At 43.8% G+C, this 25,450-nt stretch overlaps 1 protein-coding gene across 1 annotated transcript in view; it reads right to left on the reverse strand.

The window, feature by feature from the left end:
• Window positions 1–697: 697 nt before the first annotated feature.
• The window catches only part of LOC126284983 (uncharacterized), a 45,922-nt gene continuing 21,169 nt past the window's right edge, over window positions 698–25,450 (reverse strand). Inside the window, exons 2-4 of the mRNA XM_049984272.1 lie at window positions 18,137–18,242; window positions 13,275–13,501; window positions 698–1,111 (exon numbers count right to left, since the gene is read on the reverse strand). Of these exons, the coding sequence (XP_049840229.1) occupies window positions 893–1,111; window positions 13,275–13,501; window positions 18,137–18,242 (552 nt within the window). The 3' untranslated portion in view covers window positions 698–892. The remainder of the gene's footprint in view (window positions 1,112–13,274; window positions 13,502–18,136; window positions 18,243–25,450) is intronic.

Genomic DNA, 25,450 nt, shown 5'->3' on the forward strand with positions numbered 1-25,450 from the left:
AGAACCAGCATCTGAGGCTGACTGCAGTGCAATTTTATTGCCGCCAACTTATATTCCGCGGAAAGACCAGAAAGATAAGAGAGATTAGGATTCGCACAGAGGCATATAGGCTGTCATTTTTCCCTCGTTCTGTTTGGGAGTGGAACATGCAGAGAAATTCTAGTTGTGGTACGAGGTACCCTCCGCCACACACCGTATGGTGGATTGCGGAGTATGCATATAGATGTAGATGCAGATCGCGACGAGGTCGCGCACACCTGTCCGATCTCCCGAGTGCCGGTCCACCGCACACACCTGTGACTGGTGCAATGTTGGAACGAGAGGACACTCTCATTCGTGGTAATCGACAGATCACAATGAAACACATCGCTGCAGAACTGGACGTCTCTGTTGGTGGTGCTGAGACAGTCGTTAACCAGTGGAGTTACTCAAAGGTGTGTGCCCTTTGTGTTCCTCACCGCCTAGCAGGAGACGGATTTTGCGCCTTCCGACTTCCATCTATTTGGCATAAAGAAGGATGCACTCCGTGCGAAACAGTAAGTGGAAGCTGAGAAAGTTATTGAGTCAGCAAGACGTTGACCTTGATGTCGACTAGTGCAGTGGTACCACGTGAGTCTACAGAACCTCCCAGTAACGTGCCATAAGGAATCGCATTGAACGGGGCTTATAATTTAAAGATAGGAATTGTAACCAAAAGTGGAGAATAATATGGTGTACTTGAATCCTGAATAAAACCAAACATCTTTCAGAAAACATGTGCTGCATTACATACTGAAATCCCCTCGTATATAAGGAGCTGTTTCTCAGGTAATTAACTAGAGTCTGTTATATCGTGTGACTTGTAAACATTTTCCAGGAGCTTCATTTGGACCACACTGTGAATTTACGGCGGCTACTGAGCGTAGCGGAGCGGCTGCAACGTGGCCACCTCCTGGCTGAAGTCGCTCTCCGTGTCCTGCAGCAGGTGGACGGCGTCCTCGACGAGGCGACGGCTGGCGTCGCGACGCGCCTCGCCCTTCTCCAGCACCTTCTCCAGCACCGCCCGCAGTTGCTCCGCCGCGTTCAGCTGCGACGTCCCCTCCAGCCAGCGTATCATCGCGTCAGAGAAACCCTGCGGCCACAGACATTGTCACTGAGCCAGAGTGCAGCTTTGAACGTTAACGGAAAGTCACGCAAGAGAAATTTGACTGTCGAAGATACACATCACATTCATAGAAGATAGGAATGTCACTATATGCTAGATGGGTATTGTGGAGGTCAGTGGGTGTTATCATACTAAATGCTGCTGAGGGAATCGGTTTCTTTTTCTTTTTTGTTCCTTTTTGCCGGCTTTGCAATCGGGCCTACCTGTTGCTTGAATATTTGTTGAGTTAGTGCCATTTTTTATGATGTATGAATGACTTCATACATACAACGGATATAAGAGCAGAGATGTGGTACCTTAACAGATTAGTGTGTTGTTTGTTTCTTATCTGTTTCTGGAAGATAATGGTTCAAATGGCTCTGAGCACTATGGGACTCAACATCTTAGGTCATAAGTCCCCTAGAACTTAGAACTACTTAAACCTAACTAACATAAGGACATCACACACACCCATGCCCGAGGCAGGATTCGAACCTGCGACTGTAGCAGCCCCGCGGTTCCGGACTGCAGCGCCAGAACCGCACGGCCACCGCGGCCGGCTCTGGAAGATAGTTCGTCTTTGTGTGCATGTCTAATTTCAGAATATCTGGATCGGCCTCAGCTTCCATGTGATGTTTTCTGTAAATATTTACGTCAACTTATCTATTATAGCATTATATGTTTCTGTTAAAAGGAGAGCTAAAATGTATGTTATTACACAAGTTAATGAAAGAAATGAGCAACGTAAGGGTAAAGAAAAGTGAACAAACACGTGTAATAGTGTTTTCCTCCTGTTTTCCTGTGACTCTTGGCCTGAGGGACGTCTCTTCACTAGGTCCAGCACTGGTAGGACAGCAAGAAAGAGAGCCATGCTATGTTTTCAGCATCAATCAACAAATCAAGGGAATGTTCATCAGCCATTAATTCCTTTATTTGTTGTCCTACAAATATTCCTTCCTTAGTTTTTGCTTCACTGATCCTTGGAAACGTATCTCGCAATCACGTGAATCCATTGCTTTCACTCAGGTTTTGATAAGACACAACGTAATTCGTAGTGGAGGCACACGCACATTTTTCGCTTCAGCAAGTGGAATCTTCTTCTCTCCACGCAGCAGTTTTTTTTTCCGAGGAGGCTATTTTTTATTTTATTTTCAAAAACAAAGTTTTCGTCTTCCTTGCGTTCCATTCGCATATAAAGCAGCAATACTTTGTGCACCCGAGCTACACATATGCCTTTTGTATTTCTTATGTTGAATATGCGTGGACAGCAGTTTAAAGTCCTCAGGTATCTGCTTAATGTTAACGGTATGAACAATCGGAACACAAGGAAATTTGTTACCATTATGGAGAAGTACTGTTCAGACTATAAACGATAAAAACTTTCGTATCAGGAAGAAGATTCCTTCCTTTTAATCGTGAAGCTAGAAGATCAGTCTTTTGCTTAGACACTTTTAAATCAAGAATAAGGTCGCTGAGATCTCTTGAGAAGAGAGAAAATAAATTTGGCTCATTTGATTCACAGAGTGTGTGTGTGTGGAATGTTGAGTCTGGACACATGTTCTGTGTCTTCTAGGTGTTCGTTATGTAGTCATCTTCACTCATTGTCACATTCTCAGGAGGCACTTTTCTTTGTTTTGGAGGTGATTTCAGTTGTTTTTGCCTCACAGAAATAACAGTTTGTTGTGTGATTCGTTGGTTCGCCTAGATCATGGGGGCACCAAGGTACATGAGACGTGATGCTTTTAACCAGCCGGACGGGAATGTCACACATGTCAAACAGCATATATGGGAGGCCCATTTTTTGTCTTTTTCGCCAACCTTGCAATCAAAATAAAGTTCATAGCATTATCTATTTCAGAGGATTAAGTTTTCTGCTACGGTCGCAGGTTCGAATCCTGCCTCGGGCATGGATGTGTGTGATGTCCTTAGGTTAGTTAGGTTTAAGTAGTTCTAAGTTCTAGGGGACTAATGACCACAGCAGTTGAGTCCCATAGTGCTCAGAGCTATTTGAACCATTTGATTAAGTTTTCGTTTTTGCTAGTTCAGAGTTACCACAGATATAACGAAGTGAATTTGGGTTATTTGTACAAGTATTAGGCATTTATTCTTCTGCATTCACGCAATACACAAACCTTCACGAACCTACAGGTACTCAGTTCACAAAGTCAGAGCTTCTCACTACTGAGACTGATGCGGCAAACACAACGGGTTGCAATGCAATGTGAACATCACTCATCGGCCTCTTTCGTATCCTAGTGGTGGGTGTCGGAAATGAGGATCACGTATGGAATACCTTACACATATTTCTATTTTTACTAACAATTACATCTGCAATAAATGAATGCAAATTAATTAAGCAATACCAATACAACCAATGTGCAGCATTTTCAAGTTCTTTTATAGATACAGGATAAAATACTGAACCCGACAGGCTAAATCGGATTTCATTTTAGAATTCAGTAATTCTCGGCTAAGAAAACAATTCAAATCCCTTGTGACAGAAATGCTGTTGACCTTTGTATGTACATACGAAAATTGACACAGTCTGACGCCACAGAGTGAAATTATTTAATACTAACATGGAAAAAAGTGTACTATTGTTTTTATCACTTCACTTTTAAAGATATTTGGGTTTTAAGCGTTTGCTGTCTACTCTTCCACGCACAACATAACTCCATACATTCTACTCATTTGTCACCACAGCTTTCCTTTTCTTCAGAAAAATAAAGAAGTGAACAAAATTCTAGCGACACTGAATGCAGTACGTGTGTTTAACATATATACATTGATACAGTTTGTAATTTTTTTTATGTCTCATGAAAGACGATTTATACAATAGAATACCCTGAACGAGTAGAGATGGGACATTCATATTCATAGGACAAGGAGATTAGTACGTTCTGCAGAAATTATTAGCATTTCAGACACCATAGTTAACTAGATGTCCTGTTGCCTAGTAGGCACTGGGTCCGCCATGGACCCTGATAACTTATGCTGTGCACAGTCGCATCGACGCGTTGAAAGCGCAAATGACGTCCTGTGGTGTAGCCGTCCATGCTGCTTCCAACCGGTTCCAAAATTCATCTCTGGTGGTTGGCACTGGCTCACAGCGCTGCACCCTTCATTACACCATATTCCACACACTTTCGACTGGCGACAACCCTGGTGATCTGGTGGGACAGGACAAAAAGCTGACATCCTGTGACACCAAGAAGGCACGAGTTCGTGCAGGAACATGCGATCGTGCCTTGTCTTATTGAAAAATAGTGTCTGAGATATTGTGTAGAAATGACGGCTACTGATCCCAGGATGTAATTCACGTAGGTCACGCTGGTCACAGTGCCCTGGACACCCACCAACTGTGGTTTGTGGTTGTACCCAATACCACCCCACATCATAAGGCCATGAATTGGTGCTTTATGGCTTGTGCGAATACAGTCACTGTGATGCCGCTTCCCCTGTCTTGGGCAAAGCAAATTGCGGTCATCATTTTCAAACAAACAGAAACTGGGTTCGTCCAAAGCACTATTTGACGCCATTCCTGTCCCCAGTGAAGTCGTTACATGTACCATTGCCTTGTAGCATGTTTCTGCACATTCGTCAAAGGTAGAACGATGCCCACGGAAACCAAGCCGTAACAAATTGCCACGAACTGTCAGGATGAGATGTTTTTCTCGGGAGGTGGTCTGGTTGGTGCGACATGACCCATTTCGTCGGGGTCCATGGCCTTCCGTGAACCATTCTGCACACGCACGTTGAACTGCCGAAACATTTAGTCCCATACGAGCAGCACTTTCGCTGATGAATGTATCACATTCTCTCGTGGCAATAATGCGAACTTTTTCAAAATCACTCATTTGACGCTACGGTCCACATTTACACCTGTGGGGCATCCTGCACGCCTGCTCAAGTCACACTGATCTGTTACCTTCGGTTTATAGCGACAACGAGAGCGGCAGGCACACTTTACCGGTAGCTGGTATTACGGCGCAATGTGATGTTGAGCTTTAAGCAGCCGGCCGCATGGTTCAAATGCTAATCGTTTCTGCAGAACATACTAATGTACATGTCCTGTGAACATGAAGGTCCTATCTCTAGTTCTCAGGGTGTTCTGGTTTTTCTAATCATGGGTGTATTTTATGTCCAGCGTTAAAACAACTGTAACTGAAGGATATGTACCTTCTAATATCCAATATACTACAACATTACTGAGCAGGCCAGTATTAGAAAATAACAAAAAAAGTTCACAATGCCCCTGACGAACTCCGTGTGACTAGACAGCACATCTATACTCTGCAATGACTGGGCAACACACTTTTGTATCGTAGAACAAAGACACTAGTCGTACATGGGATTACGCTATTACTAAATTACCTTTCTCTGACGTCCATATTCCGTCGAAAATAAGCACTGAACCAAATTTTGTTAGTTATCGGGGGCAGAATTAAATTTTCACTCTGCAGCGGAGTAAGCGTTGATGTGAAACTTCCTGGCAGATTAAAACTGTGTACTCGACTACGACTCGAGCTGAGGATCTTCGTCTTCCGCTAGCAAGCGGTTTACCAACTGAGCTACCCAAGCACGACCAGGTCGTGAGTTCGAGTCTCCGCCCGGCACACAGTTTTAATTTGCCAGGACGTTTGATATGAGAGCTCACTCCGCTGTAGAGTGAAACTGATTATGGAAACATCCCCCAGGTTGTTGCTAGGCCACGTCTCTTCAACATCTTTTGTTCTAGGAGTGCTGGTCCGCAAGTTTCTCAGGAGACATCGGTGAATTTTGGAAATGATATTATCTCGGACATATCGTGTTTCACAATGGCGAACTTATTCATCATGAGTTGACTGTCTGACATCTGACAATTCCAGCATGCATCATCGTGCCTGTCAAATTTGTTTTGACAGACCGGCGAACGGGTGCACGTCACACCAAATTCTGTCCGGATTTCAGGGTTCTGATACGGAAGTTACCCACCTCCTAATAGAACGCAAGCTCGCGTACTCTGCAAATTTTCGTAGACGCTTCAGAATATTATAGCTGCCTCAGCGCGTTGCTCCTCGCCTACATTGCCACTGTCATCTGAACCCAGGTCAAAGGGTAAAGTATTGCTGCAAAGGCGTCGGGTTGTTAAATGACATTCACGGCTCCCTCGTCTCCAATGAACCATAGTTTGTGGTGGACTTTTTCATAGTTGATTCCACTGGAACAGAATTGGACCTCACAGTGGATTTATAAAAACATCGTCAAATTGTGTTGTAAAAGGGATTAACTCACGGGATAAATTGTGTAGCTTCCACCCCGATGACTGGTTTACCAAACAAGAACCATCTCTTCTCTGATTTGTGTTTCTCGTTCTTTTCTGTCATGTGCAACAGCTTGCTATAATCATAAAGGAATTATTAAAAACTTGTCATTATATTTGCAAACTTAAATACGCCACTCCTCCCAAATATACACTGTTTTCATTTTATTCTGCTCATAAAATTAGTTGATTTGTTTTTAATTTGAGTTCTGAAAGCGACCACAGACACAGGCATCAAAAGTACCATGAGAAAATTCACTAATTTCGTATATAAAAATGGAGGCTGGATCTCATGATTTGATGTTATTGAGAAGATAATGCTTCTCTTTATGTAAATGCAATAACATTTACCATCACTCGGACATTTTTATTATAATAGCGAGCCGCAGCTTGCAATACATCGGTGATACCTGTTTCTCCGATATATCGATATCGAAATGGCATTATCGAGTGCCTACATTTTTATTTTTATTACATTTTTTTCGCGATTTTCGGTAAATATATGAAATTGTTCTTTGAAATTGAAGTATAACATAATTTTACTTTCGCTGTGTGAAGGAGTTTTGCTACATTTTGCGCACCTGTGTGTGAAGCAAGAATAGGTGGCACAATAAAGAAGTCCGATTGCACTTCACTTGTCTGTGTGAATGGGATAACAAGATTTACGATGTGGAGAAATAGCACACCAGTTGCATTTAAAACCAATTTTTAACGCAACTAGTGTGCTATTTCCTCACATCGGCACTCTTCAGAAACAGTTGCTGGAAAAGATCATCATAATCTAAAACACCAAGATTGGTTTTTGCTGCGGGTGGAGACGTGTGAGGGGATATGCTGACGTAATCGGCGCTCTGCCTACCAACGGAAACCGCAATGCTTAACTTCAGTACGCAATTTTGACACTTCAGCTTACTATGTGAAGAAACCGAACGACGGAGCCATCGGACACTTTTTATTGTGCCACTTACAAGCAGTTATCATTGCTAGAAAAGTGTTTATCACCAAGCGTGAATGTGCATCGTTTCCCCTCAGCGTAGCAGCTGCGAGGGGCAGCCGCGCGGTCTAGGGTCGCTCGCCATGCTCCCCACGCCTCCCCTCGTCGGAGGTTCGAGTCCTCCCATGGGCATGTGTGTATGCGTTGTCTTTAGGAACTTACCATCAAATCAGTGTAGCACTTGCAACGTACGCCCACAATTATTTGCTGGATATTTTCTACTCTTTCTTCTTCTACAGCTTTGCCCTCTACAGTTCCCCCTAGTACCTTGTAAGTCATTACCTGATGCCTTAACAAATGTCGTATCATGCTGTCCCTTCTTCTTGTCAGTGTTTTCTACATATCCCTTTCCTCCCTGATTCTCCGAAGAACCTCCTTATTCCTTACCGTATGAGTTCACCTGTTTTTCGACATTCACCTGTAGCACCACATCACAACTGCTTAGATTCTCTTCTGTTCCGGTTTTCCAACATTTCATGTTTCACTATCCAACAATGCTGTGCTGCAAACGTACACTCTCAGAAATGTCTTCCTCATATTAAGGTCTACGTTTGATACTAAGGGTCTTCTCTTAGCCAGAATGCCCTTTTATCCCGTGCTATTATGCTTTTGTTGTCCTCCTTGCTGCGTCCGTTATTGATTATTTTGCAGAATTCCTTAATTTCATCTACTTGGTCACTCTCAATCCTGATGTCAACTCTCTTGCTGTTCCCATTTCTGCTACTTCTCATCATTTTCTTCTTTCTTCAATTTACTCTCAATCCATATTCTGTACACATTATACTTTTCTTCCTATTCAAGAGAGGATGTAATTCTTCTTTACTTTCACTCGGGATAGCAATGTCATCAGCGAATCGTATCATTGATACCTTTTCACCCTGAATTTTAATCGCACTCCTGATCTTTTTTTTTTATTCCATCATTTGTTGATGCACAGAGTATCGAATAATAAATCAATGTTAACTTTTTCGAAATATCGGCGACCGATAATGATACTTCTTTAAATATCGATATAGCGGATTCACTATATTTTTGAAAATGTGAATGAAACTTTCCTGCAGATTAAAACTGGTCTTAAGACTGGGATTCGAAACTTAATTTTCGTTACGCACATATAAACACCAAATCATCCCACAGATGATATTTCCCGTGAGATTGAAGGTTCCCAGAATTTGCTGTATTAGCTGATTCGTGATTTGGGGAGAGTGGAGTGCATGTTTTCAGCCATAACTAGATAACCTTCTGAAAGTATTTTACAGATTTAGTCATTGCCTTTACCTGTTATCAATTTTATTGCTCGTCCCAGCGTTAAGGTAGTTATTCCTTAATGCAGTAGCAGATTCCCCACTAAACTGTCCATTTTTGTGATAAAGGTCTTTCACAGACATCTTTTCTCACCTATAATGTTTTGTACTTCATATGTCCACTTAGTTTTGGACGTTCTTAGATAGCAGCCCATTTGAAATAATTCCATTTTCTTTCTGACCATGTCTCACTGTTAAGCGCGACGTGCCCTCTACGTACACGTTCAGAAACATCTTACTGCTTCTTCACCTCTGACCGCCTATAACTAATATCTTCTTTGCTTTGGCCATTCTGTGCCGTATTACTTCCTAGGTATGAATATTTGTTTCATTTCACCAACTACTGGTTTGATATTAAGTAACTCGGCATTCTCTTTTCCGCTGAACTTCATAACTTTCGTTTTTCCTTTGTTTAATACACTGCCTGACAACAAACTGAAGCACGCGTAAGTGGAGGAGGAAACGATGCTTGACGGATTAATAGGCTATGTGACAGCTAAATAATGTCAAATTCACAATGAATTTGGCAGTATGAGTCCACTTGTCATTATAATATCACATCGGTTGGTAATAATGTCGTAAAGCCGTCATGTCCTCTCCTGACACAAGCTGGTGCACAAACGTTGTAACTGGTCCTTAACGTCCTGGATACTGGAAATGCTTCAGAGTTGACGTCCAAGATGGCTATACATTTTCTAGCGGGGGCAGATCTAGGGATTTTCCAGGACCACGGGAGTACCTCAACATCTCGCATACAGTTAATTAAGATGCATGTCAAGTATGGGCAAGCATTGTCCTGTTAAAAAATGCCGTCACCATACTATAGCATGAGAGGTAATATGTGAAGACGCAGCTTGTCCGTAACGTGCTGCTGTGCCGTCGGAGTTACCTGAGTCACTAAGTCACGACCTGAAACCATACCCGATCGCTACCCACACCATGACGCCACGAGCAGCTTGCTGCCTCTCCTAACATTGGAAGAACAGGACCCCGTCCTAGGTAACTGCCACAATCGATGATGATATTCAAGTTAGGGCTGACCTCGATTCATAGCTAAACAAAATGCGACGCCACTAACGGGCAGTCCATGCTTCCCGGTTATGGCACTACGCAAAATACAGCAGTTTGTGTGGCGATGTTCACGGAACTCGAAGCATGGGGCAGTCATTCCTTAGTCCGACTACAGATAGTTTTCGATTAATGATCCGGGATGACACAAAATATTGCATGGTACAGATGTGAAGGGGTTACGATGTGCTCAGGGCACTATACGATGACCCTTTCCTACGGTGGTCACACGCGGTCGACCGGAAGACTGACGAGTATGAGTACCCATGCGGTCTAATATGAGGCCGTTGTAACATCCAAACGCTCCACAAATCTGGATACTGCACTATTCGACTATACCACCAAATAGAGACCCACAACGCGGTCCCTTTCAAAGTCTGTCAGTTCCTGATAACTCTGTATGTATGTTAGAGTATGTGGCATATCACTCTGAGGCAGTGCACGCCCTTACACTAGGTGTGATCAAGATGTAACTAGATTTTATTTTGAAGGACCTTTGTTTATTCATCAGCAGCAAATTTGTCCCCTTCAAAGTAATCCCGCTCATAAACAATACACTAGTGCCAGAGCATTTTCCAATCTTGGAAGCACTTCTGGAACTCACTTTTTGTTATGATATTCAGCGCTTTCAGCGATTCTTTTTTTATTTAATCGATCTTGGCAAAACGACAATCTATGATGGTTCTCTGCGGCCACGGGAACAGAAAGAAGCCGCAGGTGACCACGTCCGGACAATACGGTCGCGGAGGCAACACAGTGGTTTCTCTCTCTTTTTTTTTCCTCCCCTAAAAACCACGAACAAGCATTGAGGCGTGAGCGGGAGAATTATTGTGATGCAAGGTGTGGTATTGCCACAGTTCTGGTCATTTTCTTCGGGTAGCTTTACACCAACGCTACATAACTTCCAAATAATACCCCTTATTGACTACAGGGCGATATGAGGCAGTAACTCGTGATACACTACCTCGCTTTAATCGATGAAAAATGTGAGAGGAATCTTCATACGAGATACGACATGCCGTATTTTTTTCTGTCCTGGCTCTCCAGGTAATTTCCATTGGGACGATTGGAACTGGATTTCTACGTCATACCCGTATACTCATAGTTCGTTACCTGTTACATACTGCTTTGAAGTTCTGGATCGCTGGAAATTTCATTCAGCAATTCCTGAGCGATGTGTACTCGATGTCGTTACTGGTCGAAATTCAACAATTTCGGAACAAACTTGACTACTACACGTTTCTTGCCCAAAACATCCGAGGAAAAATTGCTTGGTGTATGCCAAAGCATAAGCCAACATCATCAGCAATCATTTTCCTTACTTCTTCCACATTGTGGTCAGTACCTGATGTGCTAGGGCGTTCAGGGCGACCTTCTAGACCCTCTTTGAAGCGTTTATACCAATCGTAAACTTCCTGACAGTAGATTCGAGAAAAGCGACAGTCAACATTCCGAATGCGCTACTGCACTTTGCTCCATTTTTGAAGTAAAATGTAAAGCAAAGTCTTTAACCCGTCTTTTTCGAAAGTAAAATCCCCGCCGAAAACTCGAGGCCGGCCACTGTGGCGTAGGCGTTTCAGGCGGAACCGCGCTGCTGCTGCGGTCGCAGGTTCGAATCCTGCCTCGGGCATGGATGTGTGTGATGTCCTTAGGTTAGTTAGGTTTAAGTAGTTCTAAGTTCTAGGGGACTGATGACCTCAGATGTTAATTCCCATAGAGCTTAGAGGCATTTGAACCATTAGAAAACTCAAAAACATATAATGGCCGCTATCGACAGGTGATCTCAAGTTGATTCCGTATTTCTGGATTTCCGGAAAGCTTTTGACACCGTTCCTCACAAGCGACTTCTAATCAAGCTGCGGGCCTATGGGGTATCGTCCCAGTTATGCGACTGGATTCGTGATTTCCTGTCAGGAAGGTCGCAGTTCGTAGTAATAGACGGCAAATCATCGAGTAAAACTGAAGTGATATCAGGTGTTCCCCAGGGAAGTGTCCGGGGCCTCTGCTGTTCCTGATCTATATAAATGACCTGGGTGACAATCTGAGCAGTTCTCTTAGGTTGTTCGCAGATGATGCTGTAATTTACCGTCTAGTAAGGTCATCCGAAGACCAGTATCAGTTGAAAAGCGATTGAGAAAGGATTGCTGTGTGTTGTGAGAGGTGGCAGTTGACGCTAAATAACGAGAAGTGTGAGGTGATCAACATGAGTTCCAAAAGAAATCTCTTGGAATTCGATTGCTCGATAAATAGTGCAATTCTCAAGCCCGTCAATTCAACTAAGTATCTGGGTGTAAAAATTACGAAAAACTTCAGTTGGAAAGACCACATAGATAATATTGTGGGGAAGGCGGGCCAAAGGTTGCGTTTCATTGGCAGGACACTTAGAAGATGCAACAAGTACACTAAAGAGACAGCTTACACAACACTCGTTAGTCCTCTGTTAGAATATTGCTGCGCGGCGTGGGATCCTTACCAGGTGAGATTGACGGAGGACATCGAAAGGGTGCAAAAAAGGGCAGCTCGTTTTGTATTATCACGTAATAGGGGAGAGAGTGTGGCAGATATGATACGCGAATTGGGATGGAAGACATTAAATAAAGACGTTTTTCGTCGCGGCGAAATTTCACTCACCAAATTTCTGTTCCTAATGCGAAAATATTTTGTTGAGCCCAACCTACATAGGTAGGAATGATCATCAAAATAAAATAAGAGAAATCAGGCCTCGAACAGAAAGGTTTAGGTGTTAGTTTTTCCCGCGCGCTGTTCGGGAGTGGAATGGTAGAGAGATAATATGATTGTGGTTCGATGAACCCTCTGCCAAGCACTTAAATGTGAATTGCACAGTAGTCATGTAGATGTAGAAAAAAAATGGATCTGAGCATTATGGAACTCAACTGCTGCGGTCATTATTCCCCTAGAACTTAGAACTACTTAAACCTAACTAACCTAAGGACATCACACACATCCATGCCCGAGGCAGGATTCGAACCTGCGACCGTAGCAGTCGCACGGTTCCGGACTGCGCGCCTAGAACCGCGGGACCACCGGGGCCGGCAGTAGATGTAGATGTATGGACCCTTTTATACTCTCAACATAAAACTATATATTCAAGACAGACGAGAATGCAAACATACTCCAGGAGCTTATGTACCAAAGAGGCAAAAATATTTTGAAAATAGAATGTACGAATTCCGCGAATTTAAAAAAGTCCCGTTAGTTATTTTATCACATCTTGTACACCCTGCCAGGCGGTCCAACAAAAGTAAATATGAACGAGGGTAATGCATACAGGTGATTTTCCTACCGGTCAAAGGGAGGGGCAGCTCTGTACATGTACGAAGGTGCACTGGCATCCGCCCATTTCTTGCCGATGCTTCACTTTGTTTTATGGGTAGTGTATAGATGTCATGTGGCTGAGCTAATGTGAGGATGTGTGTCGGTGAGGGCTGCAGGTGAGCAACAAGTGCGGAGCCGGCGGCTGACCTCGGCCTTGGCGACGCTCTGCCTGCGCGCCTCGCCGCTCAGCACGCCGTGCAGCTCCTGCAGCCGCTTCCTGGCCGCAGACTCCTTCTGCCTGTGCGCCGCCCCCGCGCTCGGAGCAGAGCCTGATGGCGGTGGGAGGACTGCGACGGCGGGCCCGCGCGGCAGCACGCTCACGCCCTCACCCAGCGGGCCCGGCGATGTGGGGGTGGTCGCTTCTGGCGTTGCACCTGAAGGACACACGAGGCTGCGTTCATACTGACGGCTCACCCGAGGCGGTTCTGCCACTCGACGGAACAACTGAAATATGACGAACTGCTGAAATGTGACAATTGTGTGGCAGAGCCACTGAAATACACAACTGAGGTACATAAGTGTTGTGGGACTGAGCCGCTGAAATACGCGACTATTGTGCGGTGGCCTACTGAAATACGTTGTAATGGCGCTGATCCGCTGACAAAAGTAAATGTCGTGAACCACTGAAATACGTGACTATTGTGTGGCTGACTTGCTGAAGTACTTTTTACTGTGATTTATTTTTAAAGAATATTCTTAAGAATTTATTTTATTTACTAGCGATCCATCATGAACATTAACACATTTCATCACACTACGTAAGCATGGAAGTAGTTTCCAGGGAGTAACTGATGAAATCATAAGCAAATTCCTTTTAACAAATGGCAATTTTATTCACTTTAATAGTGCCTAAAATCATTTTCTAAAAGAAAGCACCCTCTAAATATGAAGTTACAATTTATTCAGAGGCAGAAATAAACAAGTTTTGACTGTATGAGCTTTCGGGTAGAGAACCTTGCCACTCCCTTTTGACACGGCCGTAGTTACGACCGCTCACAACAGCCTCTGAAAAACTACACTGGTGCAAATCTGCAACACACCACATTACTTTAAACTAAGAGTTTTAACAATTTACATAAGCACACAAACTACGCATCCCCCCGTAGCAGGGATGGAAATGGTACAAAACACTGAAAATTAAAATATTAACTTCGCCACCGAAGGTGCAACTTGATTTTAACTTCGAAGAAAAGTCTTACGGTGAAAGGGCGGTAACCATATATACTAAAATGATCATTTAAATAAAACTCCATGAAATGCAATCTTATATAAAATTCCACAAGGTTGGACAAACAAGTTAAGATGCTGTTCACTACACACATATTGCCTCTCAAGATGATAGGCAAGATCAAAGCATATTTCAGGAATTAGGCCTTTACACTCCAAGCAATAACTTTGTTAACATATCTAATCCGACAAACATGACAGAGGCAGCTACTGTAGATTGATAGGGACATTACCGAAAAACCCGAACCGCATGTTGCTCCAACACGCCCCTACTCCACAAGGGAAAAACGGAACCCCAATTTCTAAACAACCACATTCCCGCAGGTGGGCAAACAGAAAAGAATGGTGGGACGACTCCAAAGCAAAACGGCTGGTGACCTCACCAAGAAAACAAGTACAATTTAACAAGAGTAAATCAAACAACATATCACCAATCACTTAACTTCTAATAAACTGCGATTTCTTGAGAAGAGCTGGCGCAGCACCCCCAAATCGCTATCCCGAACCGTCCGCTGCCAGCCGCTTCAACGGACGCAGGAAGGCGCACCGATCTCCCGTCTCACGGCGTCGCAGCTCGCACCGGCCAGACCGATGTCGTAGTTTGACTCCTGTTGCTCTCGTGTCGACCGTGAAGCCACTTCCCCCCTCCCCCCCCCCCCCCAATCTTGTGTCTCAGTGCGCGACCGACCAAACCATCCAACCGCCAATGACCATTGCCAGAGCAAACTGGAGCAGACTGGCGGTCCAACGCGCAGACTCAGATGCAGGAACTAAGCCCCGACCGGGCGACCACTCGCTCAATTCTCTTACTGGCGGAGTGGAAAGACTCTCATTTTGCCGGCTTTGAAGGCTGATCCGAACGAGAGACATACTAGCACTCCGAACGACAGACAGACACTGACTGCGTAACAAATACGGACGAGAGACAGACTAGCAAGCTGGGGACGAGAGACTGACCCAGACTGACCGACTGGCGAGCTCATAGCGCCCCTTAAATGCACGTGAAAGGCAACCTTTAACCTTTCCCACCAGAGGGAGACACCATAGCTGCGATTGCCACAGCGGCGCCACCGCCAGAAACGGAGGGCGACTGTTTCACACTACGCGCTGCGGCGCGCTCTTCAAAACAGCAATATTTTACCACGGCTCAACGTCATTGGCCCAGTGAAATACATAACTGTCGCTAAGTTGAGCCACTGAAATACCTGACTGTTATACAGCTCCTCTGTGCAGTGGAGCTGCTAATTTGTGACTATCGTTCAGTTGAGATGCTGAAATATGTAAACATTTAGTTGCTGAGCCACTGAAATAGGCATCTATCGTCTTGTTGAGCTGCTATAGTATTTGACTATTGTGATTCTGAGCCACTGAAATAAGTGAGCTCATGTGGAGGCTCCGAGCGACTGACTGCTGAAATGTGATGATTGTGCAGTTTATCCTTTGAAATATGCGTTTATTGTGTGGTTGAGCCACTGGAATATGTGATTATGTCGCGGTTGAGCTACTGAAATAAATGACATGCAGTTGTCCCATGCAGTTGAAATGCTGAGATACGTAACTGTCATGAGGTTGCGACACTGACATAAGCGACTATCGTCTGCTTGAGCTGCTCTAGTGCGTGACTACTGTGATTCTGATCTGCTGATAGAAGTGACTTGCAAGTGGAGGTCCTATACAGTTGAGCCCCTGAAATATGTGATGACTGTGTTGTTTACCCATCAAAATATGTGGTTACTGTGCAGCTCAACTACTGGAAAATGTGACTCATGTGCAGTTGATCTATCTCCATGACTATCACGCAGTTGCCCAGAGCAGCTGAACCGTTGAAATACATAGCCATCATGGTGTTGGTCTACTGAAACACTATCGCCTGTGTGAGCTGTTTTAATGCGTAACTGCTGTAACTGTGAAACGCTGGGATAAGGGACTATCATGTGGTGGCTCCATGCGGTGGAGCTGTTGAAATTATGTGATGAGTGTGCGGTTTAGACATTGAAATATATGACTGTTGCGCAGTTGAGCAACTGAAATGCATGACAATCACACAATTAAACCGCTAACAAGTGGTTGCCCTGATTGCTTAGTTAAAACATACAGAAAAGGATTAAAAGTTGTCTTGACCCTTACAAAATGGTTCAAATGGCTCTGAGCACTATGGGACTTAACATCTATGGTCACCAGTCCCCTAGAACTTAGAACTACTTAAACCTAACTAACCTAAGGACCTCACACAACACCCAGCCATCACGAGGCAGAGAAAATCCCTGACCTCGCCGGGAATCGAACCCGGGAACCCGGGCGTGGGAAGCGAGAACGCTACCGCACGACCACGAGCTGCGGGCGGGACCCTTACAATCACTGTTATTAAACTCGGATAAAAGGTAAGTTGACTGATCTATACCTATCTTTAATCGGTGATTAATTGGATCTGCTTATTAGAAATGAGAGCGGTGTCAGGTTAGAAACGACTTCACCTTTCTGAAGAACTGACACTGACAATTTGATAATTTATTTCCTTCCCCTTTCACACAATCACAAATCTTTCACTTACGACCGGTTTTGTTCAATGTCAGCAGTCTTCAGAAACTACAACAGGAAACATGGGAACCGTATTACAAATATGGGAATTAAAAATCGTATCTATTTTGCTCGAAAAAACATGGTTTACACTCGTGGATCATTCTGTAGTAGATGTAATGCACATAAGAAGCATTGCCATACTATCTAAAAGGCTAGTATTATGCGTGTATATAGCAGACATAAGTTGCACATCGCCCCTCTCCCCATTCCTAGCACCAATAGTGCACATGTCCTCTATATGTGGCTGCAAAATATGAAAACAAGTTTCTATGCAATTATAATACTGCATTTTTATTAATTACGAAACACATTCCCGTATACCATTTTCCGCTGCCCTATATTCAGAAATCCTTATCTTCTTTCGTTTAACTTCACTGACTCGCGCTATATGTACACTGAGACTTTGTATGTCCGTTTCCAGGTTTTCCAGTTTGTCTCTTTGAAAAGGGTATGGTTGATTTCTTTCCCTATCATTTCGTAATCCAAGCTTGTGCTCTAACTCTAATGACGGTCTGTTGACAGGACATTAAACTCTAATCTTCCTTCCTCTGTTTCTTCCTAGTTATCCTACAACGTTCATTCCACAATCCCACTCGTAGAATGTTAACATTTCGTTCGTTATTCAGTTTCTTTTCTCATTGTTGCCTCCCTCTCGGCAGTCCCCCCACACAGATCCGAATGAGTGACTAATCTGGAATATTTTTTCGATGGAGAGAGCATTACGAAACATTTGCAAAGTACAGGCCACATGCGCCTGGGGATACACGTTGTGTGTCTAATGCATTGGCCTCCATTGCCATCGTCATCCTCATACCGTTGATCATTGCGATTCTTCCGCCATTTAGCGGCAGTTTCTCTTCGCGAGGGCAAGAAGTTGCCTGAAACTCTGCCCGATTCCTGGTCCTCTTTGACAAGACAATTGGCATGAGTGGGGTGGCTCCTTACGCTGGGAGTCTTCGGCTGTCATTACTGATTACTTTTATTTTACATTTTAACAATTGTGGCTTCACGAATCCGCATGGATCACATAAATATTCCGCAGAGTATAGCTCTTCGACGTGGACCATTATCAAGTGGTGTTGACGGAACAGATAGAAATGATTCAAAGATCTGCAGAATGAGAGCGTCAGATATGTAGAACAGGCGCTAAGAATACAATTTAAAGGTGGTAGACGCTGAGCAGGTGGCAGATTTTGTTGTACCTGGTCCGTGAGTGTAGTGGTACTGGTCCAGCAGGTTGAAAATGATCTGGTCGGCCGCCGCCAGGTACGAGTCCGAGTAGGCGCGCTGCTCCATTGAGACCAGCGTCTGAAACACACATGGTAAACGTACGTTGTAAAGTCCAGTTTACACGACGACACTGGGTAGCGCCGGCCGGAGTGGCCGTGCGGTACTAGGCGCTACAGTCTGGAACCGAGCGACCGCTACGGTAGCAGGTTCGAATCCTGCCTTGGATGTGATGTCCTAAGACTAGTTAGGTTTAAGTAGTTCTGAGTTCTAGGGGACTGATGACCTAAGATGTTAAGTCCGATAGTGCTCAGAGCCATTTGAACCACTGGGTTGGGCCACTCGTTGCGTGGAATGAGTTGCACGCAAATGGTTTCATGTTTGACAGTAGACACGGCGACACCAGTATACACTTCAGTTTCGTCGTTTTGTGGGTTCCTGATTCGTGTCTGAAATGAAAGTTTTGGCAGATGAACGTCGCACCAGTTGTGATGGAGTTAAAGCTTGTTGCGTGGAATCGCTGCAGAAGAAAAAAAATAAGAAACGTGTTTCGATTCTTACTGGATGAAGAAAAGACGTCAGCTCGGTTGCTCAGCATCCTTGCTGAAATTATAGTGGAAGACCTAAGAATTTCTTTTAATTATTTTAGAATGTCAACAGAACTCTTCACGTTTCTTCTAAATAGAGTTAATTACGCGATAAGGAATAAAGATACCTAATGCATCAAGCACTGTCACCAGAAGCGAGATTACATATCACATTGTGTGCATTACAATCGAGAACACTCGGCATGCTATAAGATACGGTTTTAGTGGAGATGACACTTTTGCATTAACATCAATAATTATTAACATTAACACTAATAATTATTAACATTAGCAACAATAATTATTCGAAGCATTCCGCATTAAGAAGAGAATGGTTTGCAAACTACTCTGTTGAAGATAGATCTGTACAGTGGCAATATTTCAAAATTCAAACATATGTGAATGCAATGCTGCGACGTTTTAAATAGATGAATATTGAATAATGAATGCAGCTTCTTGATTTGCGTAGCCTTCCCTCCAATCAACAATATTCCTTGAAAAAAAGAGTCAACCAACTCGAACGGTGGGATTTTAGTCTTTTAGACGATAGCATTTCCACGGTTAGCATTACATTTGCTTGTATTTTTCTTGGTTCAGTTGTGGATGTGCTCCTAATTCAAGAAATTTTGTCCTGCAGCTCAGATATTGTCAAACTATGTATGTTGTGATCGCACGTGAAGGTCTCAGGAGCAGCAGTATGTTGCTTACTTTTGTAATCAGCGTCACTGAAATCCGACAAACACTATGCAAAACATAGACATCCAAAAGGGAAACATTATTCTCCGTTCCCCACGTCATGTTTCAGTTTTTCTACACTCTACGAACACACATAACCTCAAAACTCATGCATCTAGTGTCGCCAAAGTTGGAACACGCCGAAAGCGTTTAGTTTCACCGACGAGTTTGGCAAACGCGCGCATGCGCACTGGACGGTAGTGCAGTTGCCTGCAACCTAGTGTCGTCGTGTAAATTAGGCTTAAGACGTGTCGGATTGTGCTTGATCGACAATGTCATTTGTCCTGGAATGGAACTCTGAACGTGCCAAAGAAGATTGCTTATTCAGTTTCATTACTTAAGAAACGGGTGACTGCCCGTACTTTTGTGAAAAACGACCCACGGGAAACGGCCTCAAAAATGCAAATACAATTGAAAATCTTGAGAAATGACGGTTGGCGATTACAGTTGTATGAATTTTCCTTTTCTATAGATGGCGTCTCTATTAAGAGACATCAGGTGCATTTGATCTGGTGTTTCGGCAGATGTTTGCAGCTCCGTTTTTTAAATGTCTAACTGGAGTTAGACTTAACAAATGCTGCTCATCACGTGTTTCATGCGACGTACAATGTGGGCGGAAAGCGTCGCTTTCTTTTCCGTTTCAAACAAAATGATTTTTAAAAAGGGTCTCACGTGCCCACTCGGTACAGCGGTGCCAAATTAGTCCAGTGCGATATTCGTGTTATCGGTACGCTCTGACAGGTATCGTAAATCACGAGAAATAACCAGCACACGGCAGCGACTGAGCGGTGGTGCTGCTGCACAGCGTTGGCAGTTAGCGCGGCCCAGGGCAAAAAAATGAATGTATGTTTGTGAATATATGTGTGTGTTCCACACCTCCTGCTAGAGCACCGGACCGATTTCAACCGACTTGGTTCACGTATACTGTGGGGATGAAAAAGGAGCGTAGCTCCCGACGCGTGAGTTCGTAGACTTTATTCACCAGGTATTTGAGAAAGAGAGACTTAGCGTCTTGTTACAAACCTTGAACATAATTTGAAAACCCTTACGAAAGTTTTTATCTCTGACAATCCCTGTGAAATGATGAAAAGAAAAAAGTTTATAGCTAACTAGTATTGATGCAACTGAAGTACCGAAGGAGGCATAACGCTATAATTTATTACTTCTTTACTACTAAGTGTATTCGTGAAATAGTGTTCAGGAAGTATGCACATACATCACTAAATGTAACTGCAAAATTATATCGCTGTACGACATGTAGTTCAGGAGATATGATCGCATAAACAATGTGAAACCTGAAAAACTGCAGCATCATGCATGAAGTTTTACTACGTTTATACTTTACTACTAATTGTAAGACGGTTCTACAGACGACTCGTTAAGGAAACACCTGGCACCTGGCAGGACATCTGACAGATTCTAACTGCAAGGAACAACTGTCTGTAGGTGAATACAATAGCCATGTATGGTGCTATGAAGAAGCGTTGCCACACAAACATTTACACAACAGCGTTGTAGACACACGAAGCAGTTGCATCCAGCGTACAGAAACTGTCCAAGGTTTCGTTTCTAATAGAAAATTGGCAAAATGTATACATATAACAAAGGAAACGTTACACTTTCCTAAAGAGCTACAGCAAAGATACAAATTTGTTTAAATGGAGCAATAGTTGTTTCTATCATGCACTGGGATCATATAAACGAGCTGTGTACAAATCAGTTTAAATCCCGTTCCCATCAAGTTTACTTTGGGAGCTGCAACCATACAAAGGTACACGCTGAACCTAACGCAATGTGCCTTCTAAGGCTATGGACACACTTGCGTTTTTTGAAGCTACATTAGATGCTCAGCATCAAAGCAAGCCACATTTATAAACAGGTTGGAGGGGGCCGGCGGCGGCCATACAAAGCATCTTTTTCTGCCAACGTCAGACGAGAAAGCGCAACCTCAAGGTCAGACGCTGTTGTGGTAAAACATTTTCTTACGCTAATATAACCAGGTCAAAAATACACGAAACTAAATATTTAAATATTATGAAAGCTAGCTAAATTACATTTGCTGCCTCAAGTAAGTACCCAAAGTCACACTCTATGTCCTATATTAACTTATAGGATATTAGAGGTGTCTTGTAACGCAAAAAAAATGGCTCTGAGCACAATGTGACTTAACATCTGAGGTCATCAGTCCCCTAGAACTTAGAACTACTTAAACCTAACTAACCTAACGACATCACACACATCCATGGCCGAGGCAGCATTCGAGCCTGCGACCGTAGCGGTCGCGCGGTTTCAGACTAAAGCGCCTAGAACCGCTCGGCCACATCGGCCGGCCTTGTAATGCCAGCAGGGTTTGCAAATACGTTTTTTCAGGATACAGAACCTGCGGTTGAACAGAAATATTCAGCAAACTGATGTCTCGTGTGTGTTCATTTCGCGATCCCTCTAATCCCCGAGGACGGAATGCTGGGCAAAGAACATGATAACGAGTTGTCAAAGTTGTACCCACCGTTTTCCCTCACAAAGTTGTGCAGTACGCAAGTGGCCTTAACAATGATGTCAACCAAATCGATGCTGATGTCAGTCGTACGGTGGAATGTACGCTATTTGTTGGTTCAAATGGCTCAAATGGCCCTGAGCACTGTGGAACTTAACATCTGAGGCCATCAGTCCCCTAGACTTAGAACTACTTAAACCTAACTAACCTAAGGACACACACACATCCCTGCCCGAGGCAGGATTCGAACCTGCGACCGTAGCAATCACGCGGTTCCGGACTGAAGCGCCTACAACCGCTCGGACATTTGTTGGTTACAATACCAAATGAGCATTCGACGTACCACCTCGCGCTTGATAAGCAGTCGTTAAAACTTCTTTTAATGTTAGTCATGTCTTTACCAGTGTACGATCTTAGAAGGTTTTTCACACAGAGCAAAAGCTTCATCTGCCACAGACATATATGGCTGTCTCGACCAGATGTATTTTTTGCCAGGAATGCTGGTTGTTGTAACAGTATATCATAAGCTCTAATTTGCATCAGCTACTGCCATTAAAACTACTGAAAAATACTTCTTGCAGTTAAAGTATTCGCAACTCGATCCCCATGGATGTTTACTGTCAATACGTCCCACGCAATGTGGAAAATTAGCTTTTGTTTTTTTTAAATTGCTAACTAGTATTCAACCTGTCTTCAACAGTTAATTGCGTCATGTATTGGCCTTGCATTCGTTCCCAGATTGATGAGCACCTCTCTCGAATAATCACTGACGCTGTTTGAGCGTCCAAATAGAAACTCGAAGTGTAGAGATCTGATGGAATTGCAAGTTGCGAGATGCCTACAATATGACCTTCGATTTTAGTTGTCTTGGTAAAGGCTATCATGAAATCATGGTGTTAGCTGCATCGACATTGACGAGGGGTTGGGGCGGGGGGGGGGGGGGGTGGTTGGCAAGGCGAGGGAGGCGATGTGATCATATAGTCCGTTTCTGTGGTTTTCTAGTTCACTCTACATGAATGCCGGGATGATATTTTACTGCCATTTTGTATACCATTGCAAGTGTACTTTATTATAGAGACCATGTGTTGAAACCCTACGCTCCCTCCTCCAAATCAAATCCTGGGCTACACCTATCGTTGCCATTGTGCCAAAGTGGGATGTGTATATATATGACTATACGTTTGATATGTACATGGTAAAACAAGTTATAAAATTTTACTGTGAACAGTTTCCCTTTTTACGACAGGACACTTGGGAATGTTGCTGCTGATCTAACGAAAAGTACACAATACGCCGAAAACAAGACTGCACAAGAAGAAAGAAACACAGCGACACCTGCAATGCAACATACTACATCCAAAGTCTCTGCTCTGGTCACAAAGCACAAAAGGAGAAAGAACATCCAAGAGACGGCAACAGGACCAGTTTCAAAAGAGTTTGTTGGGCGTTCTGCAAACGAGTATGCAACAACCACAGCCAAAGGATCATACAACTGATAATCCAGAATGAATTTTCTGGCTTTTGAAAACGTCCCTTATTAAGAATTTTGACCCAGCTGACAAGATGTATTTCCGGTTAAAATATTTACAATTGTTTCACTTCCACACACATGCATAGTCGTATAGAATTACATCTGCATGTGAGCGAGGACTGTTTGATTCCACAATCAGCACATCTACAATGGACTTTGAAGAAGAATCAGAACCAATCCTGTCCCTTTTCCCATTGTAAACAAATAATAAAATTAGTAATAAAATTTCTCTTACCTCAGAGTAATTGATAATAAATTCTTCAGCTCTTACGCAATCACGCAATCACGTGTTTCATCCACTAATAGTGCTCGACACATTAGATAGCAGAGTTTTGTGTGACTCGATAGACATCCTGTGGTTCTAAAAAAATTTTCAGGGTTCTATTTAAGTCTATTGTGTTGCAAATTAAATGTCCCTCTCTCTCTGGTCTGATTGTCAGTTCTGGGATCCTTTGGCTGTGGTTCTTGCATACTCGTTTGCAGAACGCCCAACAAATTATTGGATGAATCCAAAAACATATTCTTTCTCTATGTCGTCACCGTCGAACCAGCAACAATGCAGCACATATTATTGTTGCAGATAGGTTACTTCATGCATTCATTTCTACACTACTGGCCATTAAAATTGCTACACCAAGAAGAAATGCAGATGATAAACGGGTATTCGTTGGACAAATATATTATAGTAGAACTGACATGTGATTACATTTTCACGCAATTTGGATGCATACATCCTGAGAAATCAGTACCCAGAACAACTCTGGCCGTAATAACGGCCTTGATACGCCTGGGCATTCAGTCAAACAGAGCTTGGATGGCGTGTACAGGTACAGCTGCCCATGCAGCTTCAATACGATACCACAGTTCATCAAGAGAAGTGACTGGCGTATTGTGACGAGCCGGCTGCTCAGCCACCATTGACCAGACGTTTCAGTTGGTGAGAGATCTGGAGAATGTACTGACCAGGGCAGCAGTCGAACATATTCTGTAACCAGAAAGGCCCGTATAGGACCTGCAACATGCGGTCGTGCATTATCCAACTGAAATGTAGGGTTTCGCAGGGATCGAATGAAGGGTAGAGCCACGGGTCGTAACACATCTGAAATGTAACGTCCACTGTTCAAAGTGCCGTCAATGCGAACAAGAGGTGACCGAGACGTGTAACCAATGGCGCCACAAACCATCACGCCGAGTGATACACCAGTATGGAGCTGCCGAATACACGCTTGCAATGTGCGTTCACCGCGATGTCGCCAAACAGAGATGCGAACATCATGATGCTGCAAACAGAAACTGGATTCATCCAAAAAGATGACGTTTTGCCATTCGTGCACCCAGCTTCGTCGTTAGGTACACCATCACCGGCGCTCCTGCCTGTGATGCTGCGTCAAGAGTAACCGCAGCCATGGTCTCCGAGCCGATGGTCCATGCTGGTGCAAACGTCGAACTGTTCGTGCAGATGGTTGTTGTCTTGCTAACGTCCGCATCTGTTGACTCAGGGATCGAGATGTGACTGCACGATCAGTTACGGCCATGCGGATTAGATGCCTGTCATCTCGACTGCTAGTGATACGAGGCCGTTGGGATCCAGCACAGCGTATTACCCTCCTGAACCCATCGATTCCATATTCTGCTAACGGGCATTGGATCTCGACCTACCCGAGCAGCAATTTCGCGATACGATAAACCGCAATCGCGATAGACTACAATCCGACCTTTATCAAAGTCGGAAAGGTGATGGTACGCAATTCTCCTCGCATCAGAACAACGTTTCACCAGGCAACGCCGGTCAACTGCTGTTTGTGTGTGAGAAATTGGTTGGAAACTTTTCTCATGTCAGCACGTTGTAGGTGTCGCCACCGGCGCCAACTGTGTGTGAATGCTCTTAAAAGCTGATCATTTGCATATCACAGCATCTTCTTCCTGTCGGTTAAATTTCGCG

Source organism: Schistocerca gregaria, chromosome 8 (assembly GCF_023897955.1).
Source record: "Schistocerca gregaria isolate iqSchGreg1 chromosome 8, iqSchGreg1.2, whole genome shotgun sequence".
In the NCBI taxonomy this organism is placed as follows: Eukaryota; Metazoa; Arthropoda; class Insecta; order Orthoptera; family Acrididae; genus Schistocerca; species Schistocerca gregaria.